The sequence below is a fragment of the Astyanax mexicanus genome, chromosome 14 (assembly GCF_023375975.1).
Source record: "Astyanax mexicanus isolate ESR-SI-001 chromosome 14, AstMex3_surface, whole genome shotgun sequence".
In the NCBI taxonomy this organism is placed as follows: domain Eukaryota; kingdom Metazoa; phylum Chordata; class Actinopteri; order Characiformes; family Acestrorhamphidae; genus Astyanax; species Astyanax mexicanus.
The window spans coordinates 41,500,056-41,518,935 of record NC_064421.1 but is presented as its reverse complement, the minus strand read 5'-3'; the positions used below and the strand labels follow the sequence as shown (position 1 = coordinate 41,518,935).

General features: G+C 37.7%; 2 protein-coding genes across 2 annotated transcripts in view; one reads left to right on the top strand and one right to left on the bottom strand.

Moving 5' to 3' along the window:
* Positions 1–18,880, top strand: part of fam167b (family with sequence similarity 167 member B) — a 679,430-nt gene that overhangs the window by 418,952 nt on the left and 241,598 nt on the right. The window lies entirely within an intron of this gene.
* Positions 1–18,880, bottom strand: part of dlgap2a (discs, large (Drosophila) homolog-associated protein 2a) — a 257,198-nt gene that overhangs the window by 73,369 nt on the left and 164,949 nt on the right. The window contains exon 4 of the mRNA XM_049463569.1: positions 10,542–10,747. Coding sequence (XP_049319526.1) covers positions 10,542–10,747 — 206 coding nt within the window. The remainder of the gene's footprint in view (positions 1–10,541; positions 10,748–18,880) is intronic.

The window sequence follows — 18,880 nt, the reverse complement described above, 5'->3', positions numbered from 1 at the left end:
TATTTAATTTAATATTATTACGACTTTATTCTCATAATATTACAACTTTATTCTCATAAAATTAAGACATTCATTTTGTAATATTATAACTTTTTTTCTAAATATTACAAAGTTATTCTTGTATTATTATGGCTTTATTCTTGTAATATTACAAAGTTTATCTCATAATATTACAACTTTTCGCAATACTATCACTTTACCCATGTAATATTACGACTTTAATCTTGTAATATTACAAATTGAATCTCGTAATATTACAACTTTATTCTCATAATACTTCGACTTAACCTTATGACTTTAACCTTGTAATAATACAACTTTGATTTTGTAATATTACAACTTTATTTTTGTAATATTAGGACATTAATCTTCTAATATTAGGACTTTAATCTTGTAATATTACAAATTTAATCTCATAATATTACAACTTTAATCTTGTAATATTACAAAATTAATATCTTAATATTACAACTTTATTCTCATAACACTATGACTTTATTTACATAATTTTATGACTTTATTCTCAATTTATTATTATTATTTTTAAGAGTGGCCCTTACACGCCGTCATAGTTTTCTATCTTACACTCTGCTAACAGTCTATTAGCATATCTTGAATCTGCGTCGTTTAAATATACAGTATTTCAGTATAGGCAACTTGTGGGCATGGTGGTCTGGAAATGAGGTGTGTTCAGGTACATTCTTGATGTATTGCTATCTTGGCAAAAGAAAACACAGGAACTCCACTGACTGAAAGCAACCTAGACAGACATCGACATCTTGGCAGTGTAAGGTCAACAGATGCATCTCAAACTTGCATAAACCCCTGCTTGTTATGCACACATTGACACGCAGCAGTGCACAAACCCATAGCGGGTGCCAGCTCGCAGCTATGTAAACCTTTGCAACATCTTTACAACATTCTTTTGCTGAGAAGTGCTGGACTCATCCAGGTAGCTGCACTGTTAAAATAGCAATAGGCTTTTAAAGGGAATGGCACGTGATACACTTATTAGTTTATTGCATGTTACGGCCAAAACACACAGATAACTAGTTAAGAGATTTAGTAAATGCCTTTAGTACACTTTTCCCATGGTTATGATAGCAAAGACTCCACTAAAGATCACTAAAATATGGCCCATTGTCTCAAAGCAGCTTTCCAGGAATCCAGAATATGTAAAGCAGAAGGAGGGTTAAAAACAGAGACACTAAGATAAAACAAAGAAAAATCCCAGTTTCAGACTAAGATTAAAGTTTAAGATTAAACGTTTTGTAGAAAACTGTGAAGTTCGAATCCATGATGTCATCCTCAGATCATCCTCAGTGACAGTTGCTCAGTCTGCTGGACCACTTGGAGACTCCAAAAATACTCTAGAAAACTCTTTACAAATACATCATTTACATTTACAACATAATTAATGAGGTGTGTTCAGGTACATTTTTGATGTATTGCTATCTTGGCAACAGAAAACACAGGAGCTCCACTGACTGAAAGCAACCTATTAGTTTATTATAAGTTTATTATTGGTTATTAATTATGTTGTAAATGCCTTAAAAATCATTAATAATCAGTTATAACACATACGTAGAAAGAGCAACAATATACATGGCTGTGTATTATAGTTCACTATTTGGCAAACAACAGGTCATTATTGCCCTTTCTACGTATGTGTTATAACTGATTATTAATGGTTTTTAAGGCATTTACAACCTAATTAGTAACCATTAATAAACCAATTGTAAACCATTTATAAACCCTTTATAAAGGTAGTCTTATTTTAAAGTGGTAACATGACAACTATACCAGTATGACGTCTTTTTTTTTTTTTAATCTTTTTACAGTGATAGGATTCTGTAATTCTCCACCCCAGCTCTAATGGCACAGATGAAACAAACACAGCCAGATTTGCTCTTAACCTTGAGGTGTGCTCGTCTCTCCTGAAGGAAGCGTGTAATCAGTGTGAAGGATTGCCTTATGTCACATTAGCAACTAATGACTCCCTCTTCCAAATTAATTCATTAGCACCGTTGTTTGGGAGGCTGATCTTGGTTAAAAAAAAAAAAAAAAAACAGTTTATTTTTAAAACCTCTGGAAATAACTCAGAGTATCTCAGAGTTCCAACTAAGAATCATCTGCATCTGAGAGAGGTGGAAAAGAGTGTCTGCTGAGTTAATGCACTCTGACGGCCAGGAAGAAGCCATGTTTGTTCATTTTGTATTCTGGTGCAGCAGCGGATCCATTCATATAGGTTACATCCACAGTGATAATAAACATACAGAATAAGTAGTATAATATACTGAGTTAATTGCAGGACATCACAGTAACTGGAAGAAGAGCTGCTGTGTCAAAAATGCTGAAATTTAATACTGCCTGTAGGATTGTGAGGCAGGAACACACCCAGTCATGTCTAAATCGAAGTTTACCCTTGTGAAAAGGAAGTAAAAATACACATTACATATACAGCTCTGAAAAAAAAAAATAAGAGACCACCTAAAAATGATTTTCCCAAATTGAAAACCTCTGGAATAAAATCAAGAGAAAGATGGATGATCACAAGCCATCAAACCAAGCTGAACTGCTTGAATTTTTGCACCAGGAGTAAAGGCATAAAGTTATTCAAAAGCAGCGTGTAAGACTGGTGGAGGAGAACATGATGCCAAGATGCACGAAAACTGTGATTAAAAACCAACCAGGGTTATTCCACCAAATATTTCTGATTTCTAAACTCTGATGGTTTAACTGAAACCTATATTAATATGAACTTGTTTTCTTTGAATGATTTGAGGTCTGAAAGCTCTTCATCTTTTTTGTTATTTCAGCCATTTCTCATTTTCTGCAAATAAATGCTCTAAATGACAATATTTTTATTTGGAATTTGGGAGAAATGTTGTCTGTAGTTTATAGAATAAAACAACAATGTTCATTTTACTCAAACATATACCTATAAAATAGCAAAATCAGAGAAACTGATTCAGAAACTGAAGTGGTCTCAGTTTTTTCCAGTGCTGTAATTTGTGTATGTACAGGTGCATCTCAAAAATATTGAATATCATTGAAAATGTAGTTTACTTTAGTAATTCCGTTCAAACTATGAAACTCATATATTATATAGATGTATTACACACAGAGTGATCTATTTTAATCATTTATTTATTTTATTGTTGATGATGATTATGGCTTACAGCCAAGGAAAACCCAAAAATCAGTGTCTCAAAAAATTAGAATATTATATAAGACCAATTGGTACTTTCTGCAGTGTGGGCAGTGTGCCAAGTCCTGCTGGAAAATGAAATCCGCATCCATAAAAGTTGTCAGTAGCAGAGGGAAGCATGAAGTGCTGTACGATTTTGTGGGAAAACAAAACTGCACTGACTTTAGACTTGATAATAAAACACAGTGGATCAACACCAGCAGATGACATGACTCTACAAACCATCACTGATCATCAGTACATTTTACATTTCACTTGGAAATCAAAGGATCAGAGTCTGAAGGAAGAGTGGAGAGAAACACAGCCCAAACTGCTTGAGGTCTAGTGTGAAGTTTCCACCAATCAGTGACGGTTTGGAGAGACATGTCATCTGCTGGTGTTGATCCACTGTGTTTTATTATCAAGTCTAAAGTCAGTCAATTCATGCTTCGCTCTACTTACAACTTTTATGAAGATGCAGAGATTTCATTTTCCAGCAGGATTTGGCACATTGCCCACACTGTTAAAAGTACTAATTGGTCTTATACAATATTCTAATTTTATAACACGGAAATGACGGTTACTTGAATCCTTTCAAAAGGAACCCAAAAAATAGGAGCTGCATTTGTGGATGATGGAGCTTGATGTGGTTGACTGGGGGTCGCCTACAGGTACTTGAAGAGTTGTCTCAATTCTTAGGAGGAGGATTTCAACCGAAATAAGGATTTGCACTTGAAAACAAGGCGTAGGGGTACAAATTAGAAACGGGATTGGGCCAAAGTGTGGTGTTAATGTAGGACTTTATCATCTAAGGTTCAGTTGTGTTCACTGTTGCATTCCAATGGCTTGAAATGAGGCTGTTACCATGGAAACCCGGTTACCATCAATGCGTATAAATGTAACATAAAAAATGTAGATTATACAGTATGTAGAATATTGTGGCGTCTGTGTGTGTGTGTGTGGCTGCTGTGTGCCTGTCTCTGTGTGCCCGCCTCTGTGTGCCTGTGTGTGAGTGGATGTCAGGTGTGGGGCCTCCCTTTTAGGTGGGGTTATGCAGAGTGGTGGGCACCACTCTGAATCTACCATCCGGACCATAGATTCCTAGTTGGTTTAGTGACCTTAGGGCTGTTTATGCTGTGTGAGTAGTTGGGTTTCGCTCTCCTAGCCTTGTTAAAGGCTATAAGTGAGTGGCAAGCCTGTTAATAAAGAGCTGTTGAGTACTTGCAATGAGTCTCACGAGTCCTCCTTCCTCTTCCACGCCACAATATAGACCACTGTATATAACTTGTATGGTGTCTCACCATAAGTCCTTCAACCACAGTTGCATCAGTGGTTGAGATGCTAAATTTAAAACATCTATACACCTAAACATCCATACAACTGAACCAGAACATCCTAACCCAGAGAAACGGCTCAGTTCTGAAGCTCCAGTGAAGTAGACAGGTCAGGTTTATAGCAAGCCTCATCCAACCAAGTCTCCCTCCACAGATAGATGTTTGGGTGGATGTTTTTTTTAATTTAGCTCCTTCAACCACTGATTGACGCAACGGCAGGTGAAGGACTTGTAACTTAAATACAGGGGTCTATATTCTACATACTGTATTATTTACATTTCATATTACGTTTGTGTCCAGTGATGGTAACACTGGACCGGTGTCCATGGTAACAGCCTCAATAGACCGTGAAAACCATTTTAAACCATTGCAATGCACCAGTGAACACAACTGAAGCTTGGCTGATGAAATCCTACATTAACACCACACTTAGGCTCAATTCCATTTCTAATATGTACCCCTACCCCTTGTTCTCAAGTGCAAGTTTTTGTTTCAGGTGAATTCCTCTTCCTAAGAATTGGGACAACCCTTCAAGAAACTGTTAACTAGTTAACTAGTCAACTTTAGGGGGTTTATGTCTTCAGAAAGGAGGGGGTAATTTATTATTATTGTCCATTCCTTAATTCTTCTATGATGGGGAGCTGAAATGAGCTTTTATTTTATTTTTATTTCCCACTTTAAATGATGTCGCCTCTGCTGTTTGTTGCAACATTTAAGATGGAATGGGAATTTAGCTAGCTAGCTAGTGAGACATACTATTAACTCTAAAGTGAAAACAGCCAGGGCCCCTATTAATGTCCCCCCAATATGCCCCCCCCCCCAATATTTAACATGTAACGACAACAGAAATGTCAGGAATCGAAGTACAAACACTACCATTCTGACACCCTATTGGTTTATACTGTGATCCATCCTTCACACCTGCACACACCACACCCACACTCCAGCAAGAACATAGCAGACGTATGTAGCCTAGTATGAAGATGTTTCTTGCAGAAACTCAAGCGAACTCCAGACAAACTCCAGTCCAACTAAGCTTCTTTTATATATTTAAATTGTACTAAAATACATTTATTTTCAATGAGCATCATTATGATTTTAATAGAACATTATAGCTTTTAGAAAGAGAGGTGGGGGGGGGGGGGGTTAAAACACTATAGGACCCTTGCTTTTGCCCCTATTGACATTTTATCCCCTCGCCAGTTATTTTACACTTTTACTTTGGTAAAAAGCTTGAGGTGATACTTCAGCTTCTACTGAACTACAGCTCTGGAAAAAAAATAAGAGACCACTTAAAAATTATGAGTTTCTTTGATTTTACCAAATTAAAAAACCTGTGGAATATAATCAAGAGGAAGATGGATGATCACAAGCCATCAAACCAAACTGAACTGCTTGAAGATTTGCACCAGGAGTAAAGCAGCATAAAGTTATCCAAAAGCAGTGTGTAAGACTGGTGGAGGAGAACATGCCAAGATGCATGAAAACTGAATATTGATTTCTGAACTCTTAAAACTTTATGAATATGAACTTGTTTTCTTTGCATTATTTGAGGTCTGAAAACTTTGCATCTTTTTTGTTATTTCAGCCATTTCTCATTTTCTGCAAATAAATGCTCTAAACGACAATATATTTATTCGGAATTTGGGAGAAATTTTGTCTGTAGTTTATAGAATAAAACAACAATGTTTATTTTACTCAAAGTTATAGATATAAATAGCAAAATCCGAGAAACTGATTCAGAAACTAAAGTGGTCTCCATGGCTGTATTTTAAACTCTATTATCTATAATTCTAATGAATGTGAATTCTAATGAATGTGAACACTTTTCACACCTTTTAGCTATTTCAGCAGCCCACACACACAGGGGACCACCGGGAATTGTTCTGGTACTTCCTAATTCCCTATGGCCGGTCCATTTCTGACCGTAAAGAATTGGTGCAAAACTAAATTTCCTAAAATTCCTTCGGGATAAATAAAGTATCTATCTATCTATCTATCTATCTATCTATCTATCTATCTATCTATCTATCTATCTATCTATCTATCTATCTATCTATCTATATCTATCTATCTATCTATCTATCTATCTATCTATCTATCTATCTATCTATCTATCTATCTAAAGAAGCAAACTTCACACACCAAACATGTCTTGCAAACATTTACATTTACATTTAAGGTATTAAGCAGACGCCCTTATCCAGAGCGACAGCAATCTTATTTTGCCCCCTTACATTACTTTTACTACTTTTTTAAGAGGTGTTAAAACCAGTCATTTTACACTTTTACTTGAGTAAAAAGCTTGAGTTGATACTTCAACTTCTACAGAAGTATTTTAAACGCTAGTATCTAGTCACACCTTTGTTAATCAGGTGCATTTTTGGCTATTTCAGTGGCCCATTCACAAGGAGTACACCTGGAATTGTTCTGGTACTCCCTAACTGCCTATGGCCAGACCATCTCTGTCTAAAAAAGCAAACTTTTGACACCAAACATGTCTTGCAATCATGGATGATTGACTGCATTAACAATTAGTGACTTTCTAAGAATTTGTTTTTTTTAGATAAGCATGTAAAAGTGAGCTAGCAGAAGGAATTCCCACTGGTCAAGATTTATGGCGGTTTGCTGAAGGATGGGAAAAGCAGCGATGGGAAACCCGCAGACAGATATTGACTATTCAACACTTTTAGACTGTATGGAGCGGCCGGCGGGCTCTGAGAGTTGCCACACCGGAGAATCGATACTGCTAACGCTCTTCTCCCTAGAGGTATGAGAGTACTGTATTACTGAGAAGCCCTCCTACACAGCAACAGTCAAACATCTGTAAGCACTTTTGCTTTTCATAATCCATAAAATAATCTGATTCTCAGACGCAGAGCTCCTCAAGTACCGGGACGCAGGCTTTAGCTACAAACAATTGAGACCACAATATGACTCATATTTCTGTTTGAGTGGCAAGAAGATGAGAATTACCAAAGATTGAATCCTGATTGAGTCCTGACGACTGGTAGCAGGTGCAAATGGATGGTACAGTGGCTTGCAAAAGTATTCACACCCCTTGGACTTTTTCACATTTTGTCACCTTACACCCACAACCTTTTTTTTTGAGATTTTTTTGATAGATCTACACAAAGTAGCACATAATTGTGGAAAGTGGAAGGAAAATGATACATGGTTTTCAAAATTTTATTCAGATCAAAAGTATTGGAGCCTCTTTACTCTAAAACCCCTAAATAAAATCCAGTGGAATAAGATCCCTTCAAAAGTGAACTAATTAGTTAATAGACTCCAGCTGTGTGTAATTTAGTCTCATGAATTTAGTCAGTGAAGGAAATAATTATTTAATCCCCTGCTAATTTTCTAAATTTGCCCACTGACAAAGACATGACGAGTCTATAATGTTATAAGTAGGTTAATTTTAACAGTGAGATAGAATATAAGATATAAACAAAAAAAAAATAAAAATTACATTGTATAAATGATATACATTTATTTACATTTTGCTGAGAAAAATAAGTATTTGATCCTCTTTCAACAATTCAGTGTTCTGGCTCCTACAGACCAGTTAGAGTTAGATTCTCCTAATCAACTTATTACCTAAATTAAAGACACCTGTCTTGAAATGACAATCTAACCTCTACAACATGGGCAAGACCAAAGAGTGTATCCAAGGATGTCAGGGACAATATAATAGATCTGCTCAAGACTGAAGAAGGAATGGGCTAAAAAAACTAAGTATAAAAAGTATAAGTATAAATTAGATGCTGGGTAAGAAGGAGACAACTGTTGGTGCAATAAACGTAAAAAACAAAACAAAAAAAAAACGGGAGAAACACAAATTGACTGTCAATCGACATCTATTTGGAGCTCCATGCAAAATCTCACGTCGTGGGGTATCCTTGATCATGAGAGATCAGCCTACAACTACACAGGGGAACGTGTTAATGATCTCAAGGCAGCTGGGACCATGAATGTATTGAATGTATTAAAATCCTGCAGTGCTTGCAAGGTTCCCCCACTCAGAAAGGCACATGTGCAGGCCTGGATGAAGTTTACCAATGAAGACCTGGATGATGGTAAGAGTGATTGGGAGAAGGTTCTGTGGTCAAATGGGACGACCAAAATCTACGAAAATCGAGCCCTTTGGCATCAACTCAACTCTATAAAGTACATCAAAGTAATAAAATGTGATAAATATAGATCAAAGGGTATGTTTACTTTTTGCAAGCTTCTTCAAATTCTATTTCTGAAGTTGTGCTGACGTTTTCTCATGTTTGTAAGCTTTGCATTGTTGCTAGGTTACCTATATGTGGCGGAGTAATACACGGAGAGCTTCGGTTACAGTGCATTACCGGCTGATAATGTCACTCCTAAAAAGTCTCTCAGCCAATCACATTGCAGGGTCGGAACTAACTGTGGTATAATGTGGAGCATGTGACTGTGTTTTTGCTTTGGAATAAAACATTGCAAACATTGCTATACATTAGCATTTCTGCTAATCCCAAACAATATTGCAAACCTTTTCCTGGCACTGAACGACTAAATCCACTCTTAGAGAGTGTAGGCATCCGTTTAGAACAAAAAAAGCAGCACAAATTGTGTCTCCCACGTTCCTCTGGCACCGTAAGAGGCCGGTCTATCTTTAGAAAGCCGCTCTCCCCCAAATTAATTCAGCAGAGTGCATTGTTCGCCGCTTGCTGAACGCTGACTCGACAAAAAATCTATAAGGCAGAGCGATGTGATGTAATACAGCCGGCCTACTGGAGGACTCCTCCTGGCCATGTAGCACTCCTCGCGTGGAGCTGAGGTCTTTATAATCAGCGGCGAGTGCAGCGCGCCACGTCCTTCCTCTGAAGAGGAGAGTTAATTAAGCTGCGCTTTCTTTCACAAGCCGCGCCAGAGCTAAGAGGAGGAACCGGTCTTGTGGATTTGTGCCATTGTGTTACTGTGTCGCACAGAACGCCGGCCTAAGACCTCTGAAAAGATGGGCATAAGACAATTCAATTAAAACAGGCATTTATTTCATTACGCCCCTATTTATGAAACTCTACACCAGGGGTGTCCAAACTTTTTTTTGTTGGGGGCCAGAAGGAGAAATATATTTGAAGTCACGGGCCACAGACTCTATAATAAAACAAATAATGAAATATACCACTTTAAATAATACATTTTCCTGATTATTTCATTTACACACCACTTTACTTGACTACTTATCTTTATCTATCTTTGACAGTGTTGTGTAAACTAAGATTTTTCAAATTGATGTTTAATTTCATGATGTCTCTTAATATTAAACTCCTTAATTACAGACAACTTTTAAACTCTTTGCCCCGTTTTTCTGCGCTAGAAATGTGCACCCTCTCGGCTTTTAGACTCTTTGGCCCGTTTTTCTGTGCTAGAAATGAGCACTCTCTCCGCTTTTAGTCTCTTTGGCCCGTTTCTGACACCTAGCGTTCAAACGTTGAATCTCACATTATAAAAACCTGCTTAACAGCGGGCCAACTGTCATTCTATTTCTAAAATACCTCACGCAAATGGCCCGCGGGACGTAGTTTGGACACCCCTGCTCTACACGGTAAACAATACTGTAATTCAGTGATGCTCAATGTACTAGGGCATCTAAAAAAAAGTTAAATATCATTAAAAAAGGTCAGTGGTTCAGTTCAAAAAGTGAAACTCCTATACTTTATAGATGTATTAAACATACAGAGTGATCTATTTTAAGCATTTATTTCTTTCATTGTTGATGATTATGGCTTACAGCCAATAAAAACCCAAAAGTCAGTCTCTTTTAGAAAACTGCAGTAATATATAAGACCAATGGGTACTTTGGGCAGTGTGCCAAATCCTGCTGGAAAATGAAATCTCCGCATCTCCAATAAAAGTTGTCAGTGGCAGAGGGAAGCATGAAGTGACTGACTTTAGACTTGATAATAAAACACAGTGGATCAACACCAGCAGATGACATGTCTCTCCAAACCATCACTGATTGGTGGTCCCTTGTCTGGACTCACCTCTGATCAGACAGCTGCCTCTGGAGCACAGATTTGATTAGTCCTCCGGGCCGTACGCTCTTCTGTGGTGAGTTCTTGGGGCTGCCGTCCGAATCTCCACTCTCCTCGTCTCCCATAGCCTTTACATAACTGCTGCTCCTCATCCGCCGGCATGGGATCTCATCATCTTTCCCCCCGGGGTAGCCCCCCCATTCGTCCTGAGGAACCTGCACACACACACACACACACACATTAGCACACATAAACTCTTCATTATTATATTATACTACAATATTATATGTTTATTCACATGATAATACTTGAGCAATAGTACACTCGAGGTTAGTGCTATGACATGTAATATTGGCAATGCTGTGCTGCGGTCGTGGCAGTGCCAATATCAATATTACACGTTATAGCACGAACCTCGAGTGTATTATTGAGATTATACCACAGTTCCATTATCGCTGTTTATTGAAAGATTTTGAGTTAAACAGGATGAGAAAATACAATCCTTTTGGTTATAAAAACTCGAGTTAAGCGAGTAAAAATAGTTCCATTGCTGCTCTGTTTGTAGTTGCTCTGTTTGGCTTGTAAGCGCTGCATCATTGCTAGGTTACCTGTATGTGGCGGAGTAATACATGGAGAGCTTCGGTTACAGTGCATTACGGGTTGATAATGTCACTCATAGAAGGCCTCTCAGCCAATTGCATTCCCATGTTGCATTGGTATAAAGTATAATATTACCTATTCAAAACAAAAATGTTGGGATGCTGTGCAAAACAAAGATAAATGTATTTCTGTAAAATAGAATGCATTAGTGTTGGTCGGTATACTGATCCATCCAGAGATCCAGAGACTGGAAATTAAAACTGCTATGCATTTTTCTCATATCGCCTTACCACTAGAGGCACTGCAGAGCGCCCTGTAGAACAGCACCGCCAAAGAAGCATACTGGTACAGTTAACGCTAAAGCCAGATAACGCTATCCAGGTAGCATAACAAGCTAATACACAGGAGTAATGGGAACTCAGCTCTGTGGAGTCAAACGCTTGTCTCACCTTATACTACATGGAGAAAAACGAGAACAACATTTTTCAGCTTTATCTAAGTAGCTCCTGCTGCTGTTCCTCACTGTATGAGTGTGTGTTTTTATCCAAGTACAGTAAAATAGAAAAAAACAACAGTAAACCTCATTTATTTACTTAAAAAAAGAGACTACTGGATTTGTGCAGTCAATCCACAGCTCAGAAAAAAGTTCCTCTGTAGCCCAGATGAGCCCAGAAACGTAATAAAGAAGTGATAAAATAGTAATAAAACTCCCCAAAACTCATATATAAATAAGAGGCCACTTAAAAATGAGGAGTTTCTTTGATTTTACTAAATTGAAAACCTCTGGAATATAATCAAGAGAAAGATGGATGAACACAAACAATCAAACCAAGCTGAACTGCTTGAATTTTTGCACCAGGATTAAAGGCATAAAGTTATCCAAAAGCAGTGTGTAAGACTGGTGGAGGAGGACTTGCAAAGATGCATGAAAACTGTGATTAAAAACCACCAGGGTTATTCCACCAAATATTTATTTCTTTGCATTATTTGAGGTCTGAAAGCTCTGCACCTTTTTTTTAATTATTTTAGACATTTCCCATTTTCTGCAATTAAGTCTCTAATTTAGTTTATAGAATAAAACAACAATGTTCATTTTACTCAAACCTATATCTATAAATAGCACAATCAGAGAATCCAGAGCTGTAAATATTTATTTGTTACCTGGAGAAAAGTTAGAGAACACTGGTGCAAAGAAAGAGAAAGACAAGCGAGTGCGAGTTTCCTTCTTCTGTTGAGATCAAAAAGAAGAAACAGGTCTCTTTGAAGGAAACCCCTTTCATTAGGACTCAGGCGAGGTGGAGTTTCATGGAGAGGTTTCTTTCATGATCCTCTTAAGTAGCTTTCAGTCTGACTTAATCTGCATCTACTGATCAGCTGCAACAATCAGATCTGGATAAAAAGAAAGAGCACGGTGCCTACAGTTCTCATTAAAACATCTCACACCAGTAAAAAGGCCATGATCAATCCCCACACCGCTGACCTCCCGACATGGATACTGCTTCAAATGCTAACATCCAGCTCTCCCTCAGAGTGAAAGGTCATGTGTGGGGTTGGTTTTTGGTTTTTTGATTAATGGATAACTCTGCTTTAGCGAGATTAAAAAGTCCTTTTGTAGGTTTAAAAAGATGGAAGAGTTCCTTGCTTGACAAGTATCATTATAACTGGCAATCTGATGAGAAACAGACTAAAGAGAGCTCATGAGTACTGTGGCTGTTTAAGCATTGGCTTAACCCAATCCAACCCAATCTTTGGGTGGGTAGGATGGCTGCCTTTCTGTTAATCATTACTATTACCTCTCCATTTTTTTTTACTTCTTCTTCTTCTCCAACTAGAGCTGTGCATCAAAATTTGATAACAAAAAGGCACTGACCAAAAATGTCTCAGTGACATTTTTGTGCCTCACAACGTTCACCAAGTCAGATAAAGCAGGTATCTTTGTTTTGCGTCGTTCTCGGGGGACTGGCAACACTACACGTTAGTCACCGACTAATCATCGTCCGCGTCCTCGCGTGATTTCGTAGTTCATCGCGGGGGAGAAACATAGAATCTGAGAATCACGACTACAGAAGCTCTTTTTTACGTGATGGAAAACAAGGGGAAAAGTGACTGTGTTCTTCTGGATTCCTGTGTGACCCAAATGGACATTACATGCTTTTTGTACTCCAGAGAGAACTTGAGGTATGGTGAAGATGTAGCTACTTAGGTTTCAGTGCCTGTAAACAGAATATCTCATGGATGAAGTAGATTATTAGATGATTATTAGATTATTCTTCTGTTTCTCTGGTTCAGTGAACTGCAGGAGCACCGTCCTGCTTTCTTTTCTCATGTTTACATCTGTGCCCCACAGAACGCTCTGTCTTCCTATTGGTCAGCGGCAGGGAGCACGTCGTAGAGCAGCATGTCAAACTAGGCGGTAAAATACTAAAAATTCTAACATGCTAGTCTTTGCCTCGGACGCTCCGACGGCATCGCTCACGTCAGATTACTGCTCTTTGATAGATAGATAGATAGATAGATAGATAGATAGATAGATAGATAGATAGATAGATAGATAGATAGATAGATAGATAGATAGATAGATACTTTATTTATCCCGAAGGAAATTTAGAATGTGTCACACTACACAGAGCTTTGTCACTCGCAACACTGAAATTCGGATCCGAGGCATGCAATGTGTCGGCGCTGACAAAATCGGGACAAAATCGGGCTAAAATCATGTAGTCTGATCCGGGCATTAGATAAGTAACTTTAATCTGGTTACTGGATTGGAAATACAGTCATATGAAGTTTGGGCACCCCTATTAATCTTAATCCTTTTTAGTTCTAAATATTTGGGTGTTTGCAACAGCCATTTCAGTTTGATATATCTATTAACTGATGGACACAGTAATATTTCAGGATTGAAATAAGGTTTATTGTACTAACAGAAAATGTGCAATATGCATTAATCCAAAATTTGGTGCAAAAGTATGGGCACCCTTATCATTTTATTGATTTGAATACTCCTAACTACTTTGGAGGTGGTCTGTGGATTGTCCTTGACTGTTCTCACCATTCTTCTTCTCTGCCTTTCTGATGTTTTTCTTGGCCTGCCACTTCTGGGCTTAACAAGAACTGTCCCTGTGCTCTTCCATTTCCTTACCATGTTCCTCACAGTGGAAACCGACAGGTTAAATCTCTGAGACAACTTTTTGTATCCTTCCCCTGAACAACTATGTTGAACAATCTTTGTTTTTAGATCATTTGAGAGTTGTTTTGATGAGCCCATGATGCCACTCTTCAGAGGAGATTCAAATAGGAGAACATCTTGTAATTGGCCACCTTAAATACCTTTTCTCATGATTGGATACACCTGGCTATGAAGTTCAAAGCTCAATGAGGTTACCAAACCAATTTTGTGTAAAAAGTTAGGAGTATTCAAATCAATAAAATGATAAGGGTGCCCATACTTTTGCACCGGTCAAATTTTGGTTTAATGCATATTGCACATTTTCTGTTAGTACAATAAACCTCATTTCAATCCTGAAATATTACTGTGTCCATCAGTTATTAGATATATCAAACTGAAATGGCTGTTGCAAACACCCAAATATTTAGAACTAAAAATGATTAAGATTAATAGGGGTGCCCAAACTTTTTCATATGACTGTAGTAACGCATTAGATTACTCGTTACTGAAAAAATGCTCAGATTAGAGTAACACGTTACTGACATCACTAATAAAGTGAAAGGGGAGTTTCTAGCTAGTTGCTGTATACTGGCCATTAATACATTGGGGGGACTTGCAAACCCTCATCTCAGAGTTAAAACCACAACATCGTATATAAACTCAAACCCTGTCAAATATCTCCTATCCAAACCTGGTTATAACAGAATTGTGAATAAAATATATGCATGTCATTGGATCGATTTCTTGACATAATCAAAAATGAACATAATTGGCACGTGTCCTTTCAGTTCTTGGCTTTTTAGCATTTGGTAGAGGAGAAAACATTATGTGGCCCAAGAGTCAATGGAACTGTGCAAATGCCAGAGTCGTCCATACACACCATTATGCTCACATGCACACACATACCGAGTGCATCCTTTGGGTTAATTAGGTCTTGGAGGAGTTTGATATTTTTAGATGTTTAATTACGCCTGAAAGCCAGAGAGGACAGGCACAAACTGGGGGTGAGATTACCGTAATTTCAAATTACTGATAATAAAGAAACACAGAGAGAAGAGGATCCTCCAGAGAGAGTAGAGAGTGGGTGAGTCAGTGATACTACCTTTAATACAGCGTACAATACCTCTAACACTCTAACTCTACTGCTTACATTTACAGCCTGTTCTATTACTGTATACAAGATATAAAACTTACAACCAAATACAACTAAATCCATGATGGTGCTTTAAAATTAAAAAAAGTTTCTGAGAATATATACTTGATGATTTTACAGGTTATTTTAAGCCGGATCCAGTTCTAATCCTTTATTTTTACTGCTGTGCTTTAGCAAAGCACACCCTCGCATCCTCTTGGCCCATTAACAGACATACATAATGTGGTAGGCCCCTGGGGTTAGGGGCGTGGCCACTGTGATCCGGAAGGAGGAAGCACACAGAGAACACAGACACAGGGAGTAAATGAACTCAAAACATACCTTTATTTGGTTTTAACACCCTCCACCACACCCAAAAGGAACTTAAAACATAACTCGGCCCAATGGGGCTCTAGAGTCTGTAGAGAAGTTTTTATATGTTTTGTTTAAAGTCCGAAAGTCCTCTGAGTGAAGGCTGAGGCTTAGTTTATATGCCTGTCCCAGCTGGCGGCTCAATCAGTCCTCATGCAGACCAGCTGGGACAGACATGGCTGTGCTCCGGCGTGGGGCGGACCCATGGCTCCCCCGCCTCCTCACGCCACAATATATATATATATATATATATATATATATATATATATATATATATATATATATATATATATATATTTACACTGCAAAAACTAAATCTTAGCAAGTGCAATTTTCTCATTTTAAGGCAACAAATCGTATTTTTTCTCTGATAGAACTTTTTGTCTTACTAAGCATTGTAATTTTAGATTATGCTAAAATTAGCTTATTTCAGGAATACTTATCTTTATTTCTTCCATATTTTAAGTCATTTGAATTTAAAATAAGCACAAAACTTCAACAATCAAGTTATTCTCATTCTTTCATTAAAATTTAGATTTTTTTATTAAAATTCTGTGATTTTTGCTTTAGTTCACGTATTTTATGACTTGCAAGATTGCCTTTTTTTAAAGACATCATACTAAGAAAAGTGTGCTTATGCCATTGGCTGATTTTTTGCTTAAAACAAGCATATATGTCTTAATTTACATATATTTTTTACATATAGTTTTTGCCAGTGGATTTTTTGCAGAGTAGTCTTTAAGTCAAGAAATAGTAATACATAAAAAAAAACAAATGGCAAAATAAGTAGTATAAATAGTGATGTAAAAGTTTTTAGTTAAATCAACAGATAAGGAGATGGACAGACAGACAGACAAAGAGGGACACACACACACACACACACATCCATATCCCCATAGATTAATGAATGGTTCTCCACAGAAGCCAGAATCTGTGTGATGTGTCTAACATGCTAATGTATTTCCACACGTATAATACTGTCATAGAGCATTTTAAAGCCAGCCACACACACACACTCTCACACACACACACATTTTTCTTGATCTCTAGCTCTCTTTGCAGGCTAGTGGAAAGGCGTATTGAACTAGTTGTCTGTTCTCCCTCTCTCTCTCTCTCTCTCTCTCTCTCTCTCTCTCTCTCTATGCATCTCTCTCTCTTTTCATCTGACCAGCTCACCTATATTCCATCCCATCAACACACTCATTAACTGGCTTATTAAAGCCCCTGGAACACCCCATCAGCAAAAAAGCCTCATCTGAGTAATCCTCTACTCAAAACGAGAGAGAGAAAGAGAGAGAGAGAGAAAAGAAAAGCAAGCTGTTTTCATGAGGCAGAGAGTAAACGAGTGAAGACGGAGAAAAAGAGTGTGAGTGGGACTCTGACTGGCTGCTGTGATTGTTAATAACGGTTATGCATGAGGCTTGTTAATGTCGCCTTGACTCACCTCTCTCTCTCTCTCTCTCTCTCTCTCTCTCTCTCCCCGTTTCTCTCTCTTTCGATCTTTTCCTCTCAACTCTCTCCCTGTCTCTCTCTTTTCTTCTTTCTCTCTCTCCTTATTGCTCTGTTTCTCTGTCTTCCTCGCTCTCTCACCCTCTGTCTATCTCTCTCCAAATATCTCCCTGGGTCTCTTTCTCCTACTCTCTCTCTCCCTCTGTATATCTCTCTCCTTCTGTCCATCTCTCTCTCTCCCTCACTTTCTCTCACTCTGTCTATCTTACTTGGTCTCTTTCTCTCTCTCTCTCTCTCTCTTTCTCTCTCCTCCTCTTTCGCTAACTCTCTGTCCTATTCTCAATTCAATTCAATTCAATTCAATTCAATTCAATTCAATTCAATTCAATTCAAATAAGCTTTATTGTCATGACCATAGTAAATAACAGTATTGCCAAAGCATAAATTGATTAAATGACTAATTTACATTTGTTATAAGTTATAAGTTAACATATACATAAACAATTCACATATACATAAATAATTTGCTACATTTAATTAGACATTAATTATCATTGTAATTAATAGTTTGGACATTTTAGATTTTTTTAATTATATGATTTATATGATTATCTCTGTATTAGAATCTGGTGTTTTTGATGTGTTTATAACTGAACTAATCTCTATCACACACTAATCTCTCTATCTCCCTCTGTCTATCTCTCCTTCTTTTGCTGTCTCTCTCTTCCTCTGTCTATCTTTCTCCCACTCTCTCCCCCTCTCTCCTACTCTCTCTCTCTCCCTCTGTCTATCTCTCTCCCTATCTCACTTGGTCTCTCTCACTCCTCCTCTTTCCCTAACTCTCTCCTACTCTCTATCTCCCTCTGTCTATCTCTCCTTCTTTCTCTGTCTCTCTCCCTATGTCTATCTTTCTCCCACTCTCTCCCCCTCTCTCCTACTCTCTCTCTCTCTCCCTCCCTCTGCATCTCTCACTCTCTCTCTCTCTCCTTCTTTGTCTCTCTCTCTCTCTCTCTCTGTATATCTCTCAGTTCAGTTCAGTGGTGCTTTATTGTCATTAATGTAATTATATACACTATTGTCAAAGCAATTAATAATAAAAGTAAACACATATTAAACAGATATAAAATAATAATAACATAAAAATAAATAAACTTACAGATTAGAGGGGAAATTATAGTAAAATAAAAGACTGAGTGATCAATAAAAGAAAAAAGTAAAAAGAGTCACAAAGGCACATTAAAGTTAAATGAATAGAGGTGAAAGATATATGTGATGTAACACCAATAATCAATATATCAACATTAATATTACAGTAATAATAACAGCAAAGTCATTAGTAATGATTGGTGGATTGGTGGTCTCACTGGTTGTCTCTCAGGTTGTAAAAGGCTGTAATGTATTGAGCAGCGAGTGTGAACGGCTCTCTGCAGTATGTAGGGCAGTTTGTGTGTATTAGTACAGTGTAGGAACTCGGGGAGATGCTGCTAAATATCCTATAATATAAACTTCTATGGAGACGTACTTCAGACACTCTGTTAGGAGGTGCAGCTCTGTCTCCACCGCTGCCAACTCACAGTGAGAGCACAGTCTGGCCTGTCTGGGTGTCCAGTTCTGCCTGTGCCGGCC